We start from the raw sequence: 22,010 nt of genomic DNA on the forward strand, positions 1-22,010 counted from the left end.
AATTGTAGATAAATCACTGAAACGACCCAGCTTAAAAATAACTTTTTTGGTTAACCTTTTCGAGTTATTTTTAACCCAGATCATGGACACAAAATCTCTCACAAAATAACAGGCAGTGAAACACAGCCATGCATGCCTGCACAGACCTTTGTTTTAGGGAGATCCCCACTGCAGGATTAACTCTGCATTTCCCCAGGGGAGCTCTGCCCTTCCTCATCTCTGTGTAAATGTGAGATGGTACTCCCTTGCCCTCAACCTGTGTCTCCAGCACCAGGAGAAGTCTGGACCAGAGTTTGGTCCTGCAGGTAATGTGCACTAGGAGAATCTGTGGTCGCTGGCAGCCTTCTGCAGGCACTATGAACAGAGAGATTTTCCTGAACATTCTCCCAGTTGGGGTGATAATTTGGAACACAGCTGTCGAGCAGCTATCCTTGTTCGCTGAGAGGAATGGAGAGGGGGAAAAGCTCCACGTTATGGACAGGACCCCGTAAGGACCGAGGTGGTGGATTCAGCCTCGCTCTGGGTCCAGCCGAGATCCAGCTGTCCAGCTGTCGGACAGGGTCGGCGGACACCTGCTCCGAGTCCCGCGGGTCTGTCTGCGGGAGGCGGGAACCGCAGGGCCGAGTGACCCCACTCGGTGGGGCGGGCGTGGGGCAGGGTGGCTGGGCTGGCGCCAGACGGCATCACCCCGCCCGCTATCTCGCTCGTGGGCCGTGTACGCACCGCTCCGCGCAAGCCCGGCCCCGTCAGGGCGGGAGCTGTCCCATCCAGGCGCGGGCGGACCCGGTGTCCCGTCAGGGCGCGGGCGGGTCGCGTCGCCCCCCGCCATGTCCCTCCCGCTGCGGCCCTGCCGCCCACTACTTAAAGCGGCGGGAGGCGAGTGCCGTGCTGCTCGCGCCCTCTCTCTCTCTCCCCACAGAAGATGGCCCCGACGTGCCCGCGGCCCCTGCTGAGGTACCGGTCCTTCGCCATCTTCTTGTTCGCGCCGCTGCTGTTGCTGCCGCTGCCAGTCACTGTGCCCACGCGGGTAAGTGCCTACGGGGTCCATGCAGGAGTGCGGTCTTCCAGGTCCGGACCCCGCTGCCCCGAAGGAGCCCACCCACTCTTCGCCCACAGGGCCGAGCCCCATAGCTGCCTCTGAACCAGCTCGGCAGACAGGCGCGGTTCGGCCTTGCTGGGCGCCCAGCCTGCTCGCCTCCCTCGTGTGGGGACCCCCCCCAGAGCAGGCGGTCCCTGTGCACTGCGCTGCCCGCTCCGTCCCTGGCGCTGTTTCTCCTTCATCACCTGAGCGGGTGCTGAAGTAGCACCTTCCCGGCACCCTGTCCCAGAGGAGTTTCTGTGCAGCCTCACAGTCCTAGGGCTTAGGGATGTGTTCTACTGCTTTTGCTCCTAATGATCTTCAAATGGTGCTGGTGCTAGGCAGCAGAGCTCACATAAGGAGCCCAAAACGGGAGCTCCAGGCCCATGTGTTCATCCAAAGGGATATGCCAGTGCCAGGACTTGGGCTCCCACAGACTCAGCCCGTCTTGCAAATCAGATCCAATTCTTTTTGACCCAGAGATAAATACATGCATAGCTGGCTTGGACATGTAGAATTGCACTCCAGGTTATCTAGGAATAACTGTCCGTGGGCAGTTAGAGGACTGAAAGACGGGACTTCTGGGCTTTCTAGGCGTGCTGCTGAGACACTAAGATGCTTTTAAGAGTGCTCCTGAGTGCCATTCTTCATCCAGTGAAGCAATAGGAAGCCATGCACTGTGTGTTGCGCAGTGATTGTAAGATGGTTTTGAATGTAGTGTACTCTGCATCCATCTTCTGGTGATGGGGGTGTGACAGCTCCTTTTCTTTCAGCGCAGTTACACCAGCATAAAGCTGGAATGATCTACCAAAGAGTTTTATCTTTAAAACCTTGTAGCATTCTTGGAAAAATGTGAAACCTCTGTTTACAGTATTTTCACCTATTAGGGCTTTAGGTATTGTAGGGCTAAATGCAGTCTTTCTTCTGAGTGTATTGCTCCATATATTTTAAACTACAGAAAAAGTGTTGTGCAGGTGTATTTTAAACCTGTTTACAAACAAAATTGCCAGCCCTTCTGGCTTACCTGTCTAATAACAGCCTTGCTCTTCGCTTGAATGCTGGTGCCTTGAGGAGAGGAATTTCTGGCTGTTAGGCACTACTGTGATCAATTCTAGGACTATTTCCTGAAAAAAAAAAAGAGTATCTCTTCAGTTTTCCAGTAATTGTAGGAATATTGTGTCATCAGTCTTATCTGGGAACTTACAATATTATGCAATGGCAGAGTACCATTTCCAACGGTGGCTGCTTTTCAGCTCTCAGTGAGAAGGCAAGCCAGAGTGATTGCTCTGGGTTGTACAGAGACACCAAGGAAATATTTTATGACTGTTTCCATAAATCACAGACGTATATAGATGTGGATACAGCTACTTATTTAATCTCAGAACTTTGGTTGTTCAAATTGACTATGGTTGTTTGAGTTAATTTATAAACATGGCTGTATTTTTGAACTTCATGTAAATTATTTACTCTCCACTGTACAAAACTAGCTTTTTCTGTGAGTTTTGTTCAAAGTAATATTCTCCTAGAGTTGTTTGCATGTCTTTCATCCTGTCTAAAGATTAACTGCAGTCTCTTCTTGCACTTAGTTACTGTTGTACAGCTTAAATTCAATCATAAGCTCATCTCATATTTATTAAGAAATTAAAATAGGATCTGTCTGATATCTTCTAGTCTCTAAATAAACATTTCTTTCAAAACTTGTCCTGCAATTAATCTCCTCTAAACCTGAAAAAAAATTACTTACAATTAATAATTACTTACTGATTCCTAGACTGTTCTTTCTTTTTTTAAAAAAGAAGAAAAATACATCCCTGTTTATAAATATAACCTTACAGCAGTTTTTAAATATCCCTGTAACACCATCTATTTTTGCAATAAAGTCCCACTTGTCCATTAGAATCAGATCCTATAAACACATACCCTAAATATGAACAAACTGTGAACAGAACGCTTTGACTAAAGCTTTAAAACACCGTTTACTGTTTACTGTAGGCTAATGAATGCTTGCTTCTCCTAACAGTTTTGAAAGTACAAACCAAGGAAGCCTAGGTTAGAGAAATGCATGACCAGTGGTATAAAGAGTCACGTTACAACAGGGGATGAGGGAATCCTCTTATCAGATAAACACAGTATGATTTGGGAAAGCAAGTTAATATCTAATATGGCCTTAGCAACTCAAAAAAAAAAAAAAAAGGCAAGAATTCTAAATGGTAAGAATTTTACTTCTAAATTGTTCAGTGACAATGTTTCTGGGTTCAAGTGTATTACTAAGACATGCTTCAAATACATGTGAATGTCAATCAGTCTACTCATCTATACTAGGAAATTCTCATCTTTACTAAGAAATTCAGGCATCCATTTAAAAATAGTTAACTAAAAATATAAATGCCCAAATCTCAAACACTGTTAAAAATTCTTGGCACCCGGATGTGAAATCTGCTTACCTCAGCTGCCAAGAGGTAATTGCACACTGCAAACTATACTTACCTAGCTGTGGAAGGTTTGTTTTTTTCATGCCCTACGTTTTATGTGAATGCATTAGAAAACACACCATGGTCAAAAAGACTTTTTTATGCAAGTGACTTCTGAACAAGACTTAAAATGTACAAGTTTAAATCCTTGTGTCCCTGCTACCAATTTCTGCATAACTTGTTAAGCTATAGACAATTGAGTGTTTGGTCCCATTAAAAGAGATAGCAGTGTGTTTCTTGTCTGTAAGAATAGTTTTCAATGCTTATATGTGCCTTCCATTATATTGCAGGAAGCCAAATGTGCATATATCATCATCATCATGGCTGTGTACTGGTGCACTGAAGTTATCCCACTGGCTGTTACTTCCCTTATGCCAGTGGTATTTTTCCCTCTGCTCGGAGTTCAGAGCTCTAAATCAGTAAGGAACAGTTCTTACTCCATCCATATCTGATAAAGGGATATCTACTGCTGTGATCCCCATCGGTAGGAAAGCACTCCATTTCTGTGGTGCTGTTTTTGAACATGTTGAGCAGGGTTGTGGTATGGGAAGATGCTGAACTAAATATGTATTTTCCCAAAATATTAAGGATGTGGGGCTTGGGGTGGTAGAGGGAAAGGTCTTCCAGGCATGGATCCTGCTGGAAAACATCCCAATAGTGCCAGCAGTTTGTACGTTCAAAACCCACCCAGTTAGAGAGCACTGCTAACATCTTCTGGGAGATTTCAAAATGCATGAGACAAACTTCCTCTGGCAGAGTAGACAGTGCAATGCCAGCAAGTACACTGTGTCCTCTTTGAAGTTCATGCTGCTAAAGGATAATTGGCTGTTTGTGCTAGTGGAAGGGTAGTGCTTTAGCCCAAGAGAGAGACCCTGCATTTAGGTACTGTAGCTCAGGTTTACTGTTGGCCAGCTAGCTAGTTAGGATGGGTGAGGTTGTTAAAGGTGCTGGGAAATCTATTTTGGAGCTTAGCATTTCTAGTACTTATGTAATACTTTGAGCCAGTACCAATCTTTTTTTCAGTTTAGGCTGTTCAGCACTAGAAAAGGGAATCAAGAGTTCTGGAATCTGGAGGCAGTTCTAAGGCTGCCACTGCTCTTTCTGACAATGTTGGGGTGAGGCCTGATGCACTAAATGGTTTTGAGAGGAAGGCAGGATATACTAGTGAAGCTAGCAAGAGGCACGATTTGGTCCCCTGATCTATCTTCTTTGTCTTACAGGTGTGCTTGCAGTATCTAAATGACACAAACATGCTCTTTGTTGGAGGGCTGATTGTTGCAATTTCTGTTGAACAGTGGAATCTTCACAAAAGGATTGCGCTGAGAGTCCTGCTGATTCTTGGGGTGAAGCCTGCACTGTAAGAACGTTACATTAGCTCTTCTTTACCTGTGTCTGTTTAGCAGAGACCTAGGTATAGTGTTCAATAGTCAGCAGAAGAGAGAAGCTCCAAGAAGCTCTTTTGCTGCACTTGTACAGAGTTTCCAGAGGTGACGTCTTCTTCAGGAACAGTTTATTTGCCCTTTAGCCAAAAACATCGTAATGGGAGGACACCTGGGAGGACTGCAGTTTGCTAGCTAACTTGAATGGGGTGAAAATACTTTCATATTTATGACAGCACCAGTCTCTACAGTCTCTTACATTTCCCATTGGGTCCATGCTTTGATTCTTGGATAAGATTATTCAGCGGAATTCAATTTTCCAAACACAAGCATTCACTTCAGATTCAAATAGCTAGACTGGCTGTATAGTCATCAAAAAGGAAAAAGCTGTCCCACTTGTCTAAAATAGGGCAAATGATTCATGCACAAAAGTGTTTATCAACTGCAAAGCAGTAAGTATCTGAGTGGAATCCAAATGGCTGGGTTCTTCCTGTCTGAAGACAGGTGAGATAAATCATTCTCTTCCTTCTTGTTGTAGGCTGAATCTCTGTACATCTACAAAGCTATGATTTCACCTGTATTGTTGCTACCCAGCTGAGCTGTTACTGTATGTGCTGGCATTCACAGTTCCTATGAAATCCTTTTATCATGACCTGAAGTCATCAGTGAGGCAGGATCCCCACCAACATCTGTGTGAATGGAGACATGGTCCTCACCTAAAAGCCATGTGCTCATTCTGTCATGCTTAAGTGGTGCCAGTTACATGGCCAGAGTTAAGTGTTACAGAGGTGGTGGTGGTGAAGAGCATCCAGTATCCATTAGTTTGCATCTACAGATAAAGCCAAGTTTACAAGATCCAAAAGCATAGTTTTCAATCATAATGGCAATAATCAGGGAAGGAACACAGTTTTATGGTTCACTTCCACAGAACTGCCATTTCATTTTATTTTAATCTGGATAAATTCTGGGTTCTTGCCACTGGGAACAAGGTGGTGCAGACTTAATCGTGCACAGATCAAGGAGCTAAATGCCTTTCTCAGATTCCTTCAGTGAAGGTGACAGAGCTAGGAGGGAATCTGTCCCTGCTTTGTGTTATCAGAGACTACACGCATCCCTGTCTGGACTCTGCTCTCTAAATTACAGTAACTACAAAGCCTAGCAGTGTCTTTTTTTTCCTCCTTTCTCCTCTGCCTGTTCCTCTCTTTTCAGCCTCATGCTGGGGTTTATGATAGTCACTGCCTTCCTGTCCATGTGGATAAGTAATACAGCCACCACTGCTATGATGGTTCCCATTGTTCAGGCTGTCCTGGATCAAATGGACAACACAGAGTATGATGTGACCATGATGGAACAAGCAACTGGCCAAACAAATACAGTGATTGAGCTGGAGGAAAAGAATGCATCAGATCCCACTCCAGTGCAGGGTAAGGGCCTGCTAAAGGAATGAGTTGATTCCACTGAATTTGTTACACTCAGAGCTCACATATTTGGTCCCTCCAATTTCACTACTCTGTTGTGCTAGTACAGAGGTACAGAGGGCTATATTATTGAATATCCATCTGTGATGCCTTTCTCTTTCAGAGGAGGAAGAATTGTCTTGGGGATTTTCATGGAGATCTGATTTCACTGAATTAGCAGGTTGATCAGCCATGATTCCCTGTGTGACTGTGTGCAAGAATGAGTTCAAAGACTGGTAGTGCATACCATGTTCCACACTTCAAACCTTCTGCCTGGGACAGAAGGACTATATGTCTGTGGAAGATGCAGTGTATGAGGAAGTTCACGTGTGCCAATCGTTGCCCCGTAATGATGTTGACTCGACTGCCATATTTGTTTGGACTATGGAAGCATAGCTGAGATACAGCAGTGATCTCTGCTTTTTGGTTGTGTGATGTCTTACCTCACTAGTGAAGGGAGAATGCACAATGGTTGTGTAAAGCTCAGGCACAATTGCATGTGTTTATGTAACTCACGCTAGCTCAAGAGAATGCTACTAGGTCAGAGAGTGCTCTGTGGGTTTTCTCATTTCTATCTTCCAAACAGTTGCATTGAGATAATTTTTCATGTTTTCCAATGCTGTTTTTAGTGTTGATTCTCGAGTCTTAAAAACTTCTGCACTTAGACTAGAGATAATTTTGCTGGATTTCTGTACACTTAGAAGGAACTACTTGGCTTTGCTTCTTAATTTACGTCTAACATGCAATGAAGGCAACAAATTTGTGTGAAGAATACCCTTAGGTATTGTTGAATTGGTTGTAATTACTATAAATTCATCGTCTTACTCAGTTAGTCAGACTTCAGGATTAAATTGTTAATCTCAGAGAAAAGGGGACACAGCAGCAAAATTTCACCCTTGATGAAAACTGATGTAACATACTAATCTTAACAGTTGTGCCAGGCCAGAATTATGTTTGGGGTGGGTTTGTTTTTGTTTTTTTCTTTTCTGTCGTATTTGCAGCTGCTAAAACTTCTTGGGTTCTTACTGTGGTATTGAAAGGATTCTCGTGACTACAGTATCTGGGTGATGGTAAGCCTCTCTGTGAAATAGGAAATTGCCGCTAAGAAACTGTGGCACCGAGATGGGCAGCAGCACCCTTGGATCATGTAGAGTCAGATTATCAACCTTTCACCTCAGCACCTCTTAAATACAATTCTGAAATGTTTGGGGCCGTACTCTGTGGGGTTTTTTAATTGAAATAAGTGGCATGCACAAACTGGCAGAACTGAGCCTGTGGGTCCTGACCTGAACCTCATACCTCCCTAACTTCACCTGAGGCAAGTCATGTTCTTTGTGTTTAGTCATAAGCAATGGACAAGTCCCTGATGGCACCAGATCTTCTGAGGAAAAGAAAATGAAGAAACGTATATGTAAGGGAATGACACTGTGTGTGTGCTACGCTGCTAGCATTGGAGGAACTGCAACACTCACTGGAACAGGGCCAAACATGGTATTGAAAGGCCAGATGAATCAGTAAGTCATTCTTGCTGTTTCTTTACTTTTACTGCCATACAGTTTTGTGACCGACTCATTAAAGTCATAGTTAGCCATTTCAGTTGTTAAACTATTCAGTAACCAGCTGATGAACTGAAAGTGAGAAATATGTATAGATGGGCCTTATTTTTCTGCTCTAGCACTTTTTAGGCAGCTGTGTGATGCTACTGTAGATCTCCTGAGAAACTTAGAAATGCTTGCTGGTAATTGACAGACAGCTGGCTGGATATTAGATACTGGTTCTTCTGCTTCCTCTTTTTCAAGTAAAATGGGTGGGCAGATTACTAAATGCTTTGACATTAATACAGAAAGCATTTTTCTTTTCAGGTTATACCCCAACAATAATGATGTTGTGAATTTTGCTTCCTGGTTTGGGTTTGCCTTCCCAAACATGATTCTGATGTTGGTATTAGCCTGGCTTTGGCTACAGTGCTCCTTCATGGGATTCAAGTAAGCATTTAACTACTTGATATCATGTAAGCCACACAGCTAATGCAGATCAGGTCACTCACAAATTTCTGGATAAAACAAAAGCACTGACAAGTTATTCATTCTGTAACTGGAAGCAGTTGCATTTCACAGCAACTTTTGAAGTTTGGAAACCTTTTATGTTTGGGGAGAGTCACACTAGGGCAAAAGTGTAAGACATTCTTAATGTTCAGACAAAATTGCCTTTTTCAATTTAAAATCTGAGAATTTCAGTCCTAGAAGAGCTCGTATATATTTTGCTGCCCTAGATTCAACACTGAATTTTTCATACTAGGTTGCACCAAATTGGACAGACTTACATCCATTCACAGACTCCATTTTTCTGTGAAATTTTACATGTCCTTGTGAAATACTTTGACACTGCTGTCATTTATCTGTTCCTGGCCTCTGCTTTAGCCTGTGCCTGTCCAGAGAAGGGACCACTTCAGTGTGGAAAGCATGGTAAATTCCTCTAGTGTGTTAATGCTTACAGTGTTTTCTTCTCCCTTTTCTTAAAGCTTTAAAAAAAGCTGGGGATGTGGGACAGTGAGAACTGCTAAAGAAAAAGCTGCATACAACGTGCTGAAAGCAGAAATGAAGAAATTAGGCCCTATGTCTTATGCTGAATTCAATGTCCTCGTAATGTTTGCTTTGCTGGTTCTCTTGTGGTTTTCCAGACACCCAGGCTTTGTAAAAGGGTGGGCTAGCAGGCTCTTCCCAGAAGGAGAAAAGTAAGTTTTGAGGTTTTTTCATCCCATACTCCCCTGGATGTGAATCAGATTCCCCTTCTCTTACATTCTGTTTTGACCGGGGGGTCACTCATTCCAACCGTATTTGAATTTGTGTTTGCTGGGCTGTATTCTCTCTCGTGCGTGAGATCTACAAACTGTCAAACAGTTTGTATTGCAATGAAGGCTGAACACTGGGACATGGAGCAAGCTGAGCTTCCTAAAGATAAAATTCTGCAATGCTAGTCTGTGTCACGTGGAAGTACATGCCAGTGTTTTTTTTGCGTGAGTTACAATTAGCTGTGGTGTTTAAGTATTTGGTATTATCATCTCTAAGAAATAGCATGTATAGAAACCACTGGGAAATCCATTCTTTGCTTTGAATAGCTTCTTCACCTAATGTTATATAATGTGGCATGACATAAAACATAAAATGTGTGATGGGAAAATCTTTCAGGTAATTTTCTGGCAAATCATTGGAATACAGTCTTTGAGTCTTGGCTTCCTCCCAGAGAAGTAACTGTGCCCACGGGAGCTATTTTCATATGTGATTTTGATTATTAATGTGTATTATGGCTGATTTCATTTATGATGTTCGTGCTGTGGCAGGTCTAAGATACCTCAGTCATGAACTAGCAATCTGTTTTGCCAATATATAGACCCCAAATAGAATGACAAGGAACACTGATTTCAATGCTGGAAGGCAGCCATCTTCTGGAAGACAGATGTCTTATTTTCTAAGCTATCTTCTCTTTTCTTCTTTAGATATATCACTGATTCTGCTCCTGCTGTGTTTATTGCCCTTCTACTGTTCATCCTTCCTGCTAATAAACCCAAATTCGTGGGCTGGAATTCAAGCATGTCTGATCTTGAACAGACTGAAGAAGGTATTTAACAGAGGCATTGTAATGTTGTGAAAGTTACTCCATTCCAGCTAACATGTTAGAAACATAGTCTTGATTTGCATGCATTTCTTGCATTTCAGGGTAGCTTATTTCACAAACATGCTGGGCAGGGCTGGGGCAAGCTCCCTGCTTGTATGTGTTATCCTTATTCTTATGTGTGCAGGTTTCTCAGTGACATACCTCTGCCTGCTGGACCTTCCCCTTGTATCTTAAAGAACTGGAGACAAAATGTCTTCACTCTCCTGAAATATATTCTGTTTCTCATTTCTCACTTCAGATATTAAAAAGCCATTTTTATCAGCCCCGCTGCTAGACTGGAATGTGGTTCAGAGGAAGATGCCCTGGAGCATTGTGCTGCTGCTGGGAGGAGGTTTTGCTTTGGCTGATGCAAGTGCAGTATGTTCTGACATTTGTTTTTCTCTAACTCAGAGGTGGACTTCCCTGGTTTGTTTTCCTGTCCTGTATTACTGGGCATGCACCCAAAGCCAAACTCAGTAGAAATATTTGCATCTGGAGGTAGACACAAATTAGCAAAAATTCAGAGGAAAGGTGAATGTTTCTGCCTCTTTTTCAGGAACTTGCTTGCACTGATCAAGTTTATCTAATTTATCTGAGCCTTGGATGGCTTGGGACCTTCACTGGCTGGACAGACAAGAAGAGCAGCCTTTCTTATTTGTATTGTCATCCTGATCCCATCCCTGACTAGAAAAAATAGAAGCATAAATAACATTTGTAAGATTTCCAGAACGATTTGAGGTTTGTTTAAAGGGCATAAATCTTCACATTTAAACCAAACTATTTCTGAACAGGTCAGGAAGAAAATGATTGTGGGTAGATGTTTTCAAAAATCACATACAATGGGATTTCTTGAATCTATTGTAAATGGCTGTTGCCGGGCAATATGCTACGCTCCGTAAGCCCATTGTTTGATCCTGTGGTCATAAATTCACAGAAAAGGCAGCTGAACTCTCCAAACAGGAAAGGATCTTGAGGCAAACTATGCTCTTTACTTCATTGTACTAAGGTGCATCAAAGTCATACCCTTAGATATCAAGAGTGTCATGCTCTGGGGAAGTTCGTATTCGGAAGTTCGTAAGATCTAAGTTTTGTGCCTAGACAGTTTTTAAACAATGGGGTAAATTAAACTCTGGTCCGTTACATTCATTTACATTCACCATATGTGCATTATTAAAGATATGGAACAATACAAGCTATCAAGTCAAAGGCTCTGTAAGCTCTTTGAATCAATTGCTGTCTTTGTTCATACTGTAGAATACTCATATAGCATTATTATCTTCAGAAACATTGAAAATGCATTCTAGGAACCTTGTGAGTAATTCATTAAGTATTTGCGGTAGTCTCAGCAATATTTATTTCTGCTTAGCAAAAAAAAAAAAAAAAAAATTGTAACCAAAACATGAACAAGTATTTGGGTTCCAGGAAAATCAGGAAAGTGTGGCTGAATGTTATGTCCAGTTGGCAAGGAATTCCTTTTAGTGTTTGTGACAGGTTATTGTACTTTCATGAGGGGCATTTATATAATTTGGGAGCCATTTAGCATTATTTGTTAGGAACATTACACATAATGAGTTTTCTGCTCATGAGCCAGGGCTGCTAAACCTCACAAAAAAAAACCCCTTTTTTTCTTATCAGAACTCTGGGCTTTCAGCTTGGCTGGGTCATCAAATGACTCCATTGGGATCTATTCCACCCTGGTCCATTGCAACGGTACTTTCCCTTATTATAGCTGTCTTCACCGAATGCACCAGTAATGTTGCCACAGCCACCCTCTTCCTACCTGTCTTTTCATCCATGGTAAGATTACTTCCATCTTGTTATGCTGTCAACTGACAGATGGGGAGTAAACAGTCTCTAGTGGCAAAACAGTATCATATTTACTACCTTGAATGTTGCTCTAATGTTACTCTGAAATTCAGTAACGAAATTGTCCATCTGACAGTATACCATAATGGACAGTGACTTAATCTGGTGTTGGTAGATAGAGTCAAAGTTATATCCCTAACATCACTACTATGTTTATAACATTGTAAGCAGACAGGCAGTAGGAATGCAAACTTAATCCAGTTTGTCCTATCCATACACCTGAAGTCTGAGATACCAGCTTCCTGGGGGAGGAAGCTAATTCAGGAAGCCACTTCAAGACTGCCATAAGGAGCGCCCATTGGCCATGGAGAAAGTGAAGTGAGAGTCACTTTTTTAATACAAATCACACTACATCAGTTATTTCTGGTCACTTTGTATTTGAACCATCAACTCAGAACTGGAAAATCTAAAACAAACAAACAAACAAAAATATCCACCACTTTCTTCTATTCATCCCTTTGGATGGTTCCTTTATCTTCATCATTTACACTAGAATACAGAAAGTGGTGGGCCTGATATTAGAAATATATCATTTTCTGTATTAAGATGGAACAATTTTAAACCTTAGGGAGGAAAACCTGGTAAGTTTTGCTCTAGAAGCAGTTGCAGTTGCTGCTTTTTCTAACTGGAATGGAAATGCAAGCACGAAGGAAAAAAATAGAATATTTTGTTATTTAACTTGGAAAGTACAACCACTTTATTCTAAATCATTTAATCAGGATAGAATTGTTCAAATGAAGGTGCTGTGCTACTAGTCACTTCACTTCTGAGTCCCACAAAGTTCATGTAATGTCTAAAAGTGGTACTCCCCATGCTTTGTAATTATAGTTCCATCCCTGTATTAACCCCGCAAACACTCCAAAAATGCAGTCCAAGGTCAAAGAAAAGATTGCTGGGTAAATTTGACCAGAAGTCCAAATTATACCATAGAGCAAAATAAACAACAAGAAAGAATCAAACATTCTTCTAAGTACTGTGGCAGAAAGGGAGAGACCAAAGTTATCTTTAAGCACGTGTAGATTCCATAATAAAATGCTTGAAAATTACTCTGGTGGTGTAATACCAGGGAATTAACTGAACCTGTGTGTCTCAGAGGTCTGGGAAATGTTCTCTTTTTCTTTGGAACACTTCTAGCGCGATGACTCTCTTTGTTTTGTTGCAGGCAGCATCTGTCAAGATCCATCCTTTGTATGTTATGCTGCCTGGTACTCTGAGTGCTTCCTTTGCCTTCATGCTGCCTGTTGCAACACCTCCAAATGCAATAGTGTTTTCCTATGGCCACATCCGGGTTTTGGACATGGTAAGATGATAGCTGCCTGGTCTCTCATGTGAAGTTCTCCACTGTACTTATCCTGAAATACGACAAGAGTTTAATTTTCTTGGCCTAGTATTTCCAAAGTACCTGAGAGCTCTTATGGACTGTAACTAACACCTTACACCCTTATGGACTGTAACTAACACCTTACGCCCTTCTCTTTACTACAGTAAAGATTTCCATCTCTGCAGTAACATGACCTTTCTCATAGACTTTGGCAGACATACCATCTGGTCCAATTGAAATTCGAAACTGGCAAGTGTAAGTCTCTTAAGCACCAAGGGGTTAAAATGCAGCTAGTGCTTTCCAGTGTCTTCTGGGGCTTTGGCAAAGATAGATAAAAGAGCTGAAAGCAGAAGGTAACAATCAGTTGTCCTGGACTTTGGTCCTCTGGTTGCCTGTAGATCACACAGTACCAAGTTCTGTGCTGAACATCCAAACATTACCAGTTTTCTAACTGAAGACTTGAAGGGCACAGAAGTTACTCTTTAACTGATAAGAGCAACTTCTTGAACATCTATTAAATCTCCTAGACCTGTTGGGTAGCAAAGCATTCAAACGCTTTGGACAGTGTGTTCCCTGGTATTTCTACCTAAGCAAAAACATGGGGCAGTGGATACTGCGGCTATTTCTGTGTTTTAATTTGACTGTGTTTCTTTCCCCCTTTTTTTTTTTTTTTTGTACGAATATGCCTTGCTATAACTTGCTGTGCTGATGCTTGGTTATCATTGTTGGTTTGGACTGTCATCCTTGCAGGTTAGGTCCGGAATAGTAATGAACATCATTGGAGTCTTCTGTGTCACACTGGCAATCAACACATGGGGAAGACCTATATTTGAGCTTGACACATTCCCAACGTGGGCAAACAGCACAACTAGTCAGTGAGCAATGAAGAATTCATATGTTATACAAGAAAAGGTCCCTTAATCTTACTCCCTATTGCCTGAAGCACTAGAGTCTTGTCACCATTTCAGATCCAGTGTTAGGTGCTACCATCTGGGAGTCACACATCAGATCAAGTACGAACCAACTCATTCCAGTCATGCTGGAGCGAAATGTGCTGTTTAATTATGCAACCCTAAGGATCATATGTTTGGATCATAAGTACAATCAAGTGATCCACTGCATCTTCAACCAAGGTCAAGATTTAGAATTTATCTAACTTTATTAAATAAAGAGAGGGTAAGCTGTTGTATCAAATGGCTTGGACTATTTTATCACTGGTATGTACTTGAAAATCATTGTCATTGGACCCAGTTAAGAGCTGACAATTAATTAACTGCTACGTATATCAACAAGTCAGCGGCTGTACAGAGAAATTCCTGATGTCACTTAGTTAGTGTAAAGTTTGTTATATTTTAGTCTGGATTCTACCTTGTGGTGGACTCTTCCCAAGTCAACATGCAAATGTTTTTCATCACCTTGTTTTCATTCCCAGATCTCAAAGCATTTAGACATCATTATTGAGGGTCAAGATAATGTGATGCCATGCTAGCTTTCTTCTGATTCTGATGATGTCTTGAGCAACTATGTTGGCTTCGTGTTTCTTGCACCGTGGCACTGGCAGGGCTAGGAATCTTTCCTCCCTTGGCCCCAGGTAGATGTGGTTTCACATGCCAACCAGTGCTTTGCTAGTGCCAACTTGGAAATGATTGGTGGACCATAGGACTTCACACCTATTGGGAAAACCCCTGGATTAGCCCTTGAGTCACCTTATTAATTAACTGTAGAATTTTGAAGTGGAAACAAGGCAAGAGAAAGGATCTAACTGAAGGCCTTGCAAATAAGGGGCCCAGAAAATAGGGCTTGTGCTGATTGTGTACTTTGGAATGCAGGTCCTGTGACAAAATTGTAGCACCTGTTCATGTAATTTCTGAAGCTGAAATCTATCAAAAGATTAGTGTTGGACTAGGTGTATCTTGTCATTGTACGTGAATGTTGTTTGTTTAGCCTTGAAGATGAAGGTGGGATGTAAGGCATTGTGTTGCAGTGGAGACATCTATGATCATGACCAAAGTTTTGTTTCTAGATTTGCTGTACAGCCTCAAGCAAGTCAATTCACCTCTTTTTGTCTCTGTTTCCCATTCTGAAAAGATGTTACAGTACTTATCTACCTCATAGGATGTTGTGAGGAAATAAGGGTCAACTTATTTCAACTTCGAGGGTAATTCTCCTCCTTAAGGAAAAAAAATGCAACATCTGGCCTCTAGCATAGTATTGTTTGTAGGATATTTAATGATTTTATCATTAACGTGAATGTTGATTACATAACTGTGAAAATATTCATGTTTTTCCTTTAAAAGTGAGTCAAGTATATATCCACAAGATCACTAGGTGCTTTTCTGAGCAGAAAACTTCTTCAGTGGTGCTGAGCAACATAAACTCTCCGCTGACTGTTGTTCCTGGTACCTCCAACAGCATTCTGTCTACCCAGCTGGCTGCATATGGTGCAGCCTCATACCTCTTCCATGGAAAGACAGGACATGTTGATAAACACTTGCAAAGTTTGTCTAAGGAAAAGAGCAGTTCTAGTGCCAAGAAATGGCTTGGTCACAGGTATTGGTCACCACCTGAAGGTTATCACAGTATTCATTTGAAGGATGTAAAGCCAGAACCAACTAAACACCTTCTGTGCTTTGGAAATCACCACTTAATGCCAGCTTGCATCTGTAGATACCTAACTGCATTTGAGAAAGTGACTTTTTTTGCTTTCTATTTCCTCACAATATGAGGACATTTCATCACTGCCAGGTACTGCATAGTGTTTGATCTTCACTGTTGCAAGTGAGATACAGTGGTCCTTGTGTGGTTGGGTAACACGGAGCTTGCCTATCTCAATTTGTACAGATCCAAATTCCCCCCAAAATGGTTTCAGCTTGAGGGTGTAGAACATGTACTTCCCTCTCCCATATGCAGAAAGGAATGTTCTGAAAGTATCTTGAAGGGGAGAAAGTGCCCTCATCTCAGCTAGGGAAGAGCTTTCTTCTGTTGTTATGCAAGCAGAAAACAAATGTTATTTTCTGGAATGGTCACACTGGGTGAGTTATTGACAGAAGTGCCAGATCAGGGAGGAAAGTACTTATGGTGGATTAAAGAACTCTGACTTTATGACAAATGTGGTGCATTTGATGTGTCACCTTGTTGCCCTGCTGATCCCAAGTATTCCCTCTGAGACATCCTTATGACATCCTATAAGTGATGTATATTCAGTTTAAATGGCAAATTGCAGAATTAGAGTCAGGCTAGTAAAATATTACTAGGACTGTCTTCTGTCTGGCACAAATTTTCTCTCCTGTGTGACACAGAGGACCACCTGTTTCTGCATTACCTTCCACTGTAGCATGGTATTGCTCCAGTAAGATCCACAATGGTACACACCATAGAAAATCAGTGCAAAGCAGAGATTTCGACACTGCTTTAACTATCTTCAGAACTACTTATGAATGGTTTCTTCATGGTTATCCTCAACTAATTGATAACTTGAGTTTCCACCTTTGAAAATGCTCAGGCAGAACCAAGGCCGGTGGCATACACTGCAAGCTGTCCTGTTCATTCCAGAGTAAAAGATGATAGGAATCTAAGAAACACAGCTGGTTTTTAAGAAATGTACAAAGTCTCCAGAATAATGGGCATGAACACATTTTTCTTCAGTATCAAGCATGCATGTCGTCCTGCTCCTGTGCCCTGAGTAAATAAATGTGTTATTTACAATAGGTAATGCAAAGACAATTGCTTTGTTACTGGAGCTAGGTTATGTTTGTCTTCTAGCACTACAGGATAAGTATCAGGAGAGATCTCCATCTTACATGGCATTTATTGTTGATAGTTGTCTTTAGACAGTGGCATAAAATAATCCCTTTTCCTCCCACTTCAAAACATTGACCACCAAAGGCAAAAGAAAGCACAGGAGTATCTTAGCATGGACTTTCTTAGGACAGGTTAGTCAGCCATATTGAACCAGCAAATAGTTCCTGTTTTATCATTTGTGATGTGACAAAACTACAGCCCTGGCCATTTGGACATTGTTTGGAAAGTAAAAGGTTGGCATAGCACATTACTCTAAGGTGATTAGGAATTCCTAAGCAATGTATTTGGTAGGTCTTTAAAAATAGATCCGACTATGTGAAAAATATTTTGTTGCCCATCTAGTTTGTTGTTGTTTTCTTTTTTTTCTGTGTCACTGTGTCAACAGTTGCCCATTAGTTATAGTGTAAATATAGATTGTCTGTTCTGGTCATAAGGAAGAGGCCATTCCTCCTGTAAGAAAAAAATATAAGAGTTATCCTTCCCGTGTTTACTTTATTTACCCACATGAAATTACTCAGCTTCTCAATGAGTTTTCATAAACTCATCCAGATCAGAACGTGAGCCTCATAAAACATTATTTTATTGACAAGCCAAACATTATTTTATAGCCAGACCATACTCTTGACAGAACTGAGTGTACCAGATAGTAAAACAACTAACATGTGTGAACTGTTCTTTGTGAACAATAACATGGGTTGGGTCTTCACAAATATTTTAGCAAGCAAGTTGAATATAAAATTTTCCATCAGAAATGAAATTAACAACATTTTTCAATTAAACAATGATTATTTCTGGAGCAAGTATGTATTTTTCTTCAATAGTTTGCCTTGGTCATACAGTCAGAAATAAAATTTCCTCTGAAGGTGGTGGAGGCTTTAGCTCCTCTTATAACAAAAGCTGGGGAAAAAAAAGGCTTTCCTGAGAGTAGCCACTTACCCTCAATTGTCTTACGATGTCTTGTTTCAGAGCTTACCCTTGTCTCTTTTCATACATAACTGTCTACATATGTAAGTTAGATCAATAAGAGCAAATCATAATATATCACCCTAATATACTGGAAATGCACAAGTTAAAAACAACCCTTTGGGAATTCATACTGGGAGATTTACCCTTGTCTAAAAGGTATTCAAATAAATAAATCTTGACTTTTTTTTTCCGCAGGTGATCAGTGCCCAGTTATTAGGAGCTGTTTTGTTTTGTTTTGTTTTCATTTTGGACTGATAGGAACTGATGATGGCCAGCATTCTAGGAGTTAATTAGATGCACATGTCCTTCATGAAACACCTCTCCAGTCTTTGCTAATTTATATATATCACTGCAGCTGCTATTCCAACTGTGGAGTTCTTCCATTGCACTGCATTTTAATTGATCAACCAGCACGTTGGTATCTGCACAGTAAAACATAGTTAGGGAGAAGGTCAGGATTCTCTGCCTCCTGAGAAGCTTCAAGGAATTAAAATTACGAGGGTGTTTTTATTTTCCTCTAGCTTTATCACCTCTAAGAGTGGAAATGAAAAGATGGGAAAAAAGGCCCTAAAAGTATTGGGAGGCATAAGTGATAGAATCATAGAGCGGTTTGGGTTGGAAGGGACCTTTAAGATCATCTAGCATGTCAGCTGAACCACTCAACTTGGTGTCATCTGCAAACTTGCTGAGGCTGCACTCGATCCCACTGTCCATGTCTCCTACAAAGATGTTAAATAGCACCAGTCCCAGCACTGATCTCTGAGGAGCACCACTTGTCACCAGTCTCCACTTGGCCATTGAGCAGTTGACCGCAATTCTCTGAGTGCAACCATCCAGCCGATTCCTTATCCAGCAAGTGATCCATTCACCAAATCAATTTTTCTCCAATTTGGAGACTAGGATATCATTCAGGACAGCTTCAAACGCTTTGCACAAGTCCAGATAGATGACATCAGTTGCTCTTCCTTTACCCACTGATGCTGTAAGTCCATCATAAAAGGCCACCAAGTCTGTTAGGCATGACTTACTCTTGGTGAAGCCATGTTGGTTACCACCAATCACCTCATCTTTATTTTTCATATGTTTTAGTAGAGCCTTCAGGAGGACCTGCTCCATGATTTGCCAGAGGTGAGACTGGCCTGCAGTGCCTATATTGCCTATATTGATTAGTGTTATGTAGATGAGAGCTCTAATATTGTGTACTTTGTGAAGCATTTATAAAGCCTGTCTAGCAGGGTCACTCTGTAAATAGAAGACTACACAACCTACCAATCTTGAGCAGTAAAAGCTGGAACTGTTGCAGTAAAGGTCCCCTGGAAAGAATCTAATTCATCTGTAATAACTGTATCTAGCAACCTCTTACCTAGGAGTTTAACCAAAGATGTGTATGGTCGGAGTCACTCTGCTAATAGCCACTGCTGCAGCTCTTTTACTTAGAAGTAGAAGGCAAGCAGTTCTAAGAATCAAGACTGTTCTGACTATTCTTCCAGAACTGGAAACAGATTCCAAACTGCTGTCCAAGATGGGGGCAAGACCCATGTTCCTTGTCACTGTTGAATGTTCCTGGCATAGAAGATGAATATTACCTGAATGGAAAAAAACTATGGATAACATTTGCTATAATGTGTTGCTCCAGACAGGAGCTATTCAACTTTCAGGTGGAATCTCTGGTGGCATTTATTAAGATAACTCTAGGGAAAAGACAACAGGAAAAACTATAGCATGCAAGAAAATGTCAGAGGAGCTGTCATGAGTATTCTGCGGTTTAAGACTAAGCCTGGAATTATTTCTGTTATCTTCCCTCTTTTCCAAAATAAAAAAATGAGCCTTTCTTTGCAAGGATGGTTGTCAAGGAATGGAGATGACACTGTCATTTCCAGCAAAAAAAAAAAAAAATATATATATATATATCCTTGTTTCTTATCTTTCCCAGCAATGTGTCCTTATTCTGTACTGTTTACCCATAGGGAAGCAGCGATAACACTTCTCCTTGGGAAACATAGCACCCGAGGAGCTAATATGATCTTTGGAGGTGGATTCAAGAAGGAGGTTCAAGGTATTTCAAGGAATCGGAGAGGGGAGAATTCTTTCTGCTTATTTTAACTCTTGTGTAAGGAAATTTCATTTCTGAGTCCATAGTACATAAGTTTTATTCTGAGTGGATTTAGATAGCCTTCCTTATTACTTTCAGTGATTCCACTGATAGCAAAAGTAGCCCTGTCACAAAGCCTGAGGTGTGAATATTTCCTCAATCCTGGATATGTTACATCTGGATCTACAGCTCTCAAGATATCTGACTCTTTCTATTCAGCAACAGGAGTGATTTTTTTTCTGCCTCATGTATTTTTATGTAAGCTCTAAAGAAATAATTAGAAGACCTGGAAACTTTGGAAATGTGAGATTAAAACACTGGGATGACAATCTCCTTGTAGTTAGTGTGTGTATATTATGTGGCTTGTGGTTAAAGATTTCCATCAAAGATTGATTGGTAGTCTAAAGGTTTCTATAAATGTATAAAAGAATGGATAATAGGAATTAGGATATCCAGGTTGAAGGGGGGAGAGGGGATGTTTTTGTTGTTATTGTACTTGTTTTTATAATATTACCCAGCAGTAATATTACATAATCTGAGCACAATAAACTGATTCTGAGTGTATTTTTGTTAGGGTACTTGAGGCTCCTCTTCCTTGGAGCTGAAGGATCAGGAACACAGAGAAGCATCCCTCGGAGCCTGGCTTTGCCTTTGGAGCTAAATAAATAAATTGGATTGGATTTGCTGAACTGTAATTTTGTGGCAAATCACTTCTAGAATAAGTGTATTCCATTGCCAGTTCTTCAAATCTCTAGCAGTGCAAAGCCAGTGAATATGCTTCATGGCCCAGAGAAGAGGCTAACTGAAAGTTCTCTCAGCACAGGCTATGACCACAGGGAGGAATAGCCCAGGCTTGGTCCCTTGGCAAAGATGAATCCAGAGATAAAAATAACATGGAAGGATCCACCCCATGATCAGAGTTATGTACAGACCAGCACAAATATCTCATGCAGTTATGCTGCCAGTGCACGTGCCCAGTATTTCCACAACCTATCAGCTGACTTCAGACCCGTAACCAGGATGGGAAAAGATTCTGGGGGTCATGTGTCTTGTGAGAAGGAAGATACCTGGTTATGCCCTAACAATACAAAGTTACAGAGAAACTCCACAAGTGAACTTTGATGACAGAGAAACTATCACTAGCAGTTTTGTTTACAGGAAATTAGTTTCCTTAGTTCTAGTACTCCCAGAATGACATTTCAAATAACATTATTACTGTTTGCTGTTCTAAATGCCAGATGCTTTTTCCTAGAGAAGGTGCACAGATGACAGTGGTGTTCACCCAGGAAAAGTGCTGTGAAGAGATTGCAAGGCTGAGGATATGTTTCTAGAAAAACAAGAGCTGTAACAGATCACACTGTGGTATCTTAGAGGGGATCATGTTTACCCTTGTGTGGGGATAAGGAGAAGAAATAAATGTAAGCAGTGCCTTTCCAAATTGCCAAGACATTCATTCATCTGAGTGTGGTCAGTACATACACCTCCAGTGAAATACAGTGCTCTTGAGTATGTTCATCCTGCTGATGTTTAAGAATCTCCAGCATGGAGTGTTCCTTATGAAGATCAAATCTGCTTGTGCTAAGTTGTTGTTTTGTTTGTCTTTTTTTGTTTTGTTTTGTTTTTTGGTCATTCTAGCTTTAATGCATACACTGCATCAACATAGAATCTCCCAATAATAACTTAATTGTTCACCTGCATAGAAACAGAGAAGAGCTGTATTGAAGGCATTCAGCCAAATAATTAATAAAAGTACCTAAACTGACAGTGGTGACTCTGAATTCCAGATGAACACGTATTCAATGTGTGCTATTTCCCTTCGTTTTTATAGTTACTTTTATAATTCAGTTTGAGATAGGGAGAAAGAGTCATCCCAGAATGCTAAACTTTCACTAGATTTTTATCTTTTCTCTTGAATTTCCAAAGCA

At 41.1% G+C, this 22,010-nt stretch overlaps 1 protein-coding gene across 5 annotated transcripts; it reads left to right on the forward strand.

Moving 5' to 3' along the window:
- Positions 707-20,414, forward strand: SLC13A5 (solute carrier family 13 member 5). Of its 5 annotated transcripts, XR_002443999.1 has the most exons (13): positions 708-1,027; positions 3,840-3,968; positions 4,770-4,906; positions 6,138-6,352; positions 7,728-7,899; positions 8,248-8,370; positions 8,907-9,119; positions 9,882-10,003; positions 10,299-10,417; positions 11,675-11,836; positions 13,068-13,205; positions 13,977-19,121; positions 19,961-20,414. XR_002443999.1 is itself a non-coding variant. In XM_021415660.1 (12 exons), the coding sequence occupies exons 1-12, from the start codon at positions 923-925 to the stop codon at positions 14,103-14,105; spliced, it is 1,605 nt and encodes a 534-aa protein (XP_021271335.1). In that variant the 5' UTR covers positions 707-922; the 3' UTR covers positions 14,106-20,414. The 5 variants fall into 5 exon arrangements, 3 of the variants coding, with proteins under 3 accessions (XP_021271335.1, XP_021271334.1, XP_021271336.1); XR_002444000.1 differs by lacking the exon at positions 19,961-20,414 and having other exon boundaries at positions 707-1,027; positions 13,068-13,481; positions 13,977-14,115; XM_021415660.1 differs by having other exon boundaries at positions 707-1,027; positions 9,066-9,119; positions 13,977-20,414.

Source organism: Numida meleagris, chromosome 18 (assembly GCF_002078875.1).
Source record: "Numida meleagris isolate 19003 breed g44 Domestic line chromosome 18, NumMel1.0, whole genome shotgun sequence".
NCBI classification, from domain to species: Eukaryota; Metazoa; Chordata; class Aves; order Galliformes; family Numididae; genus Numida; species Numida meleagris.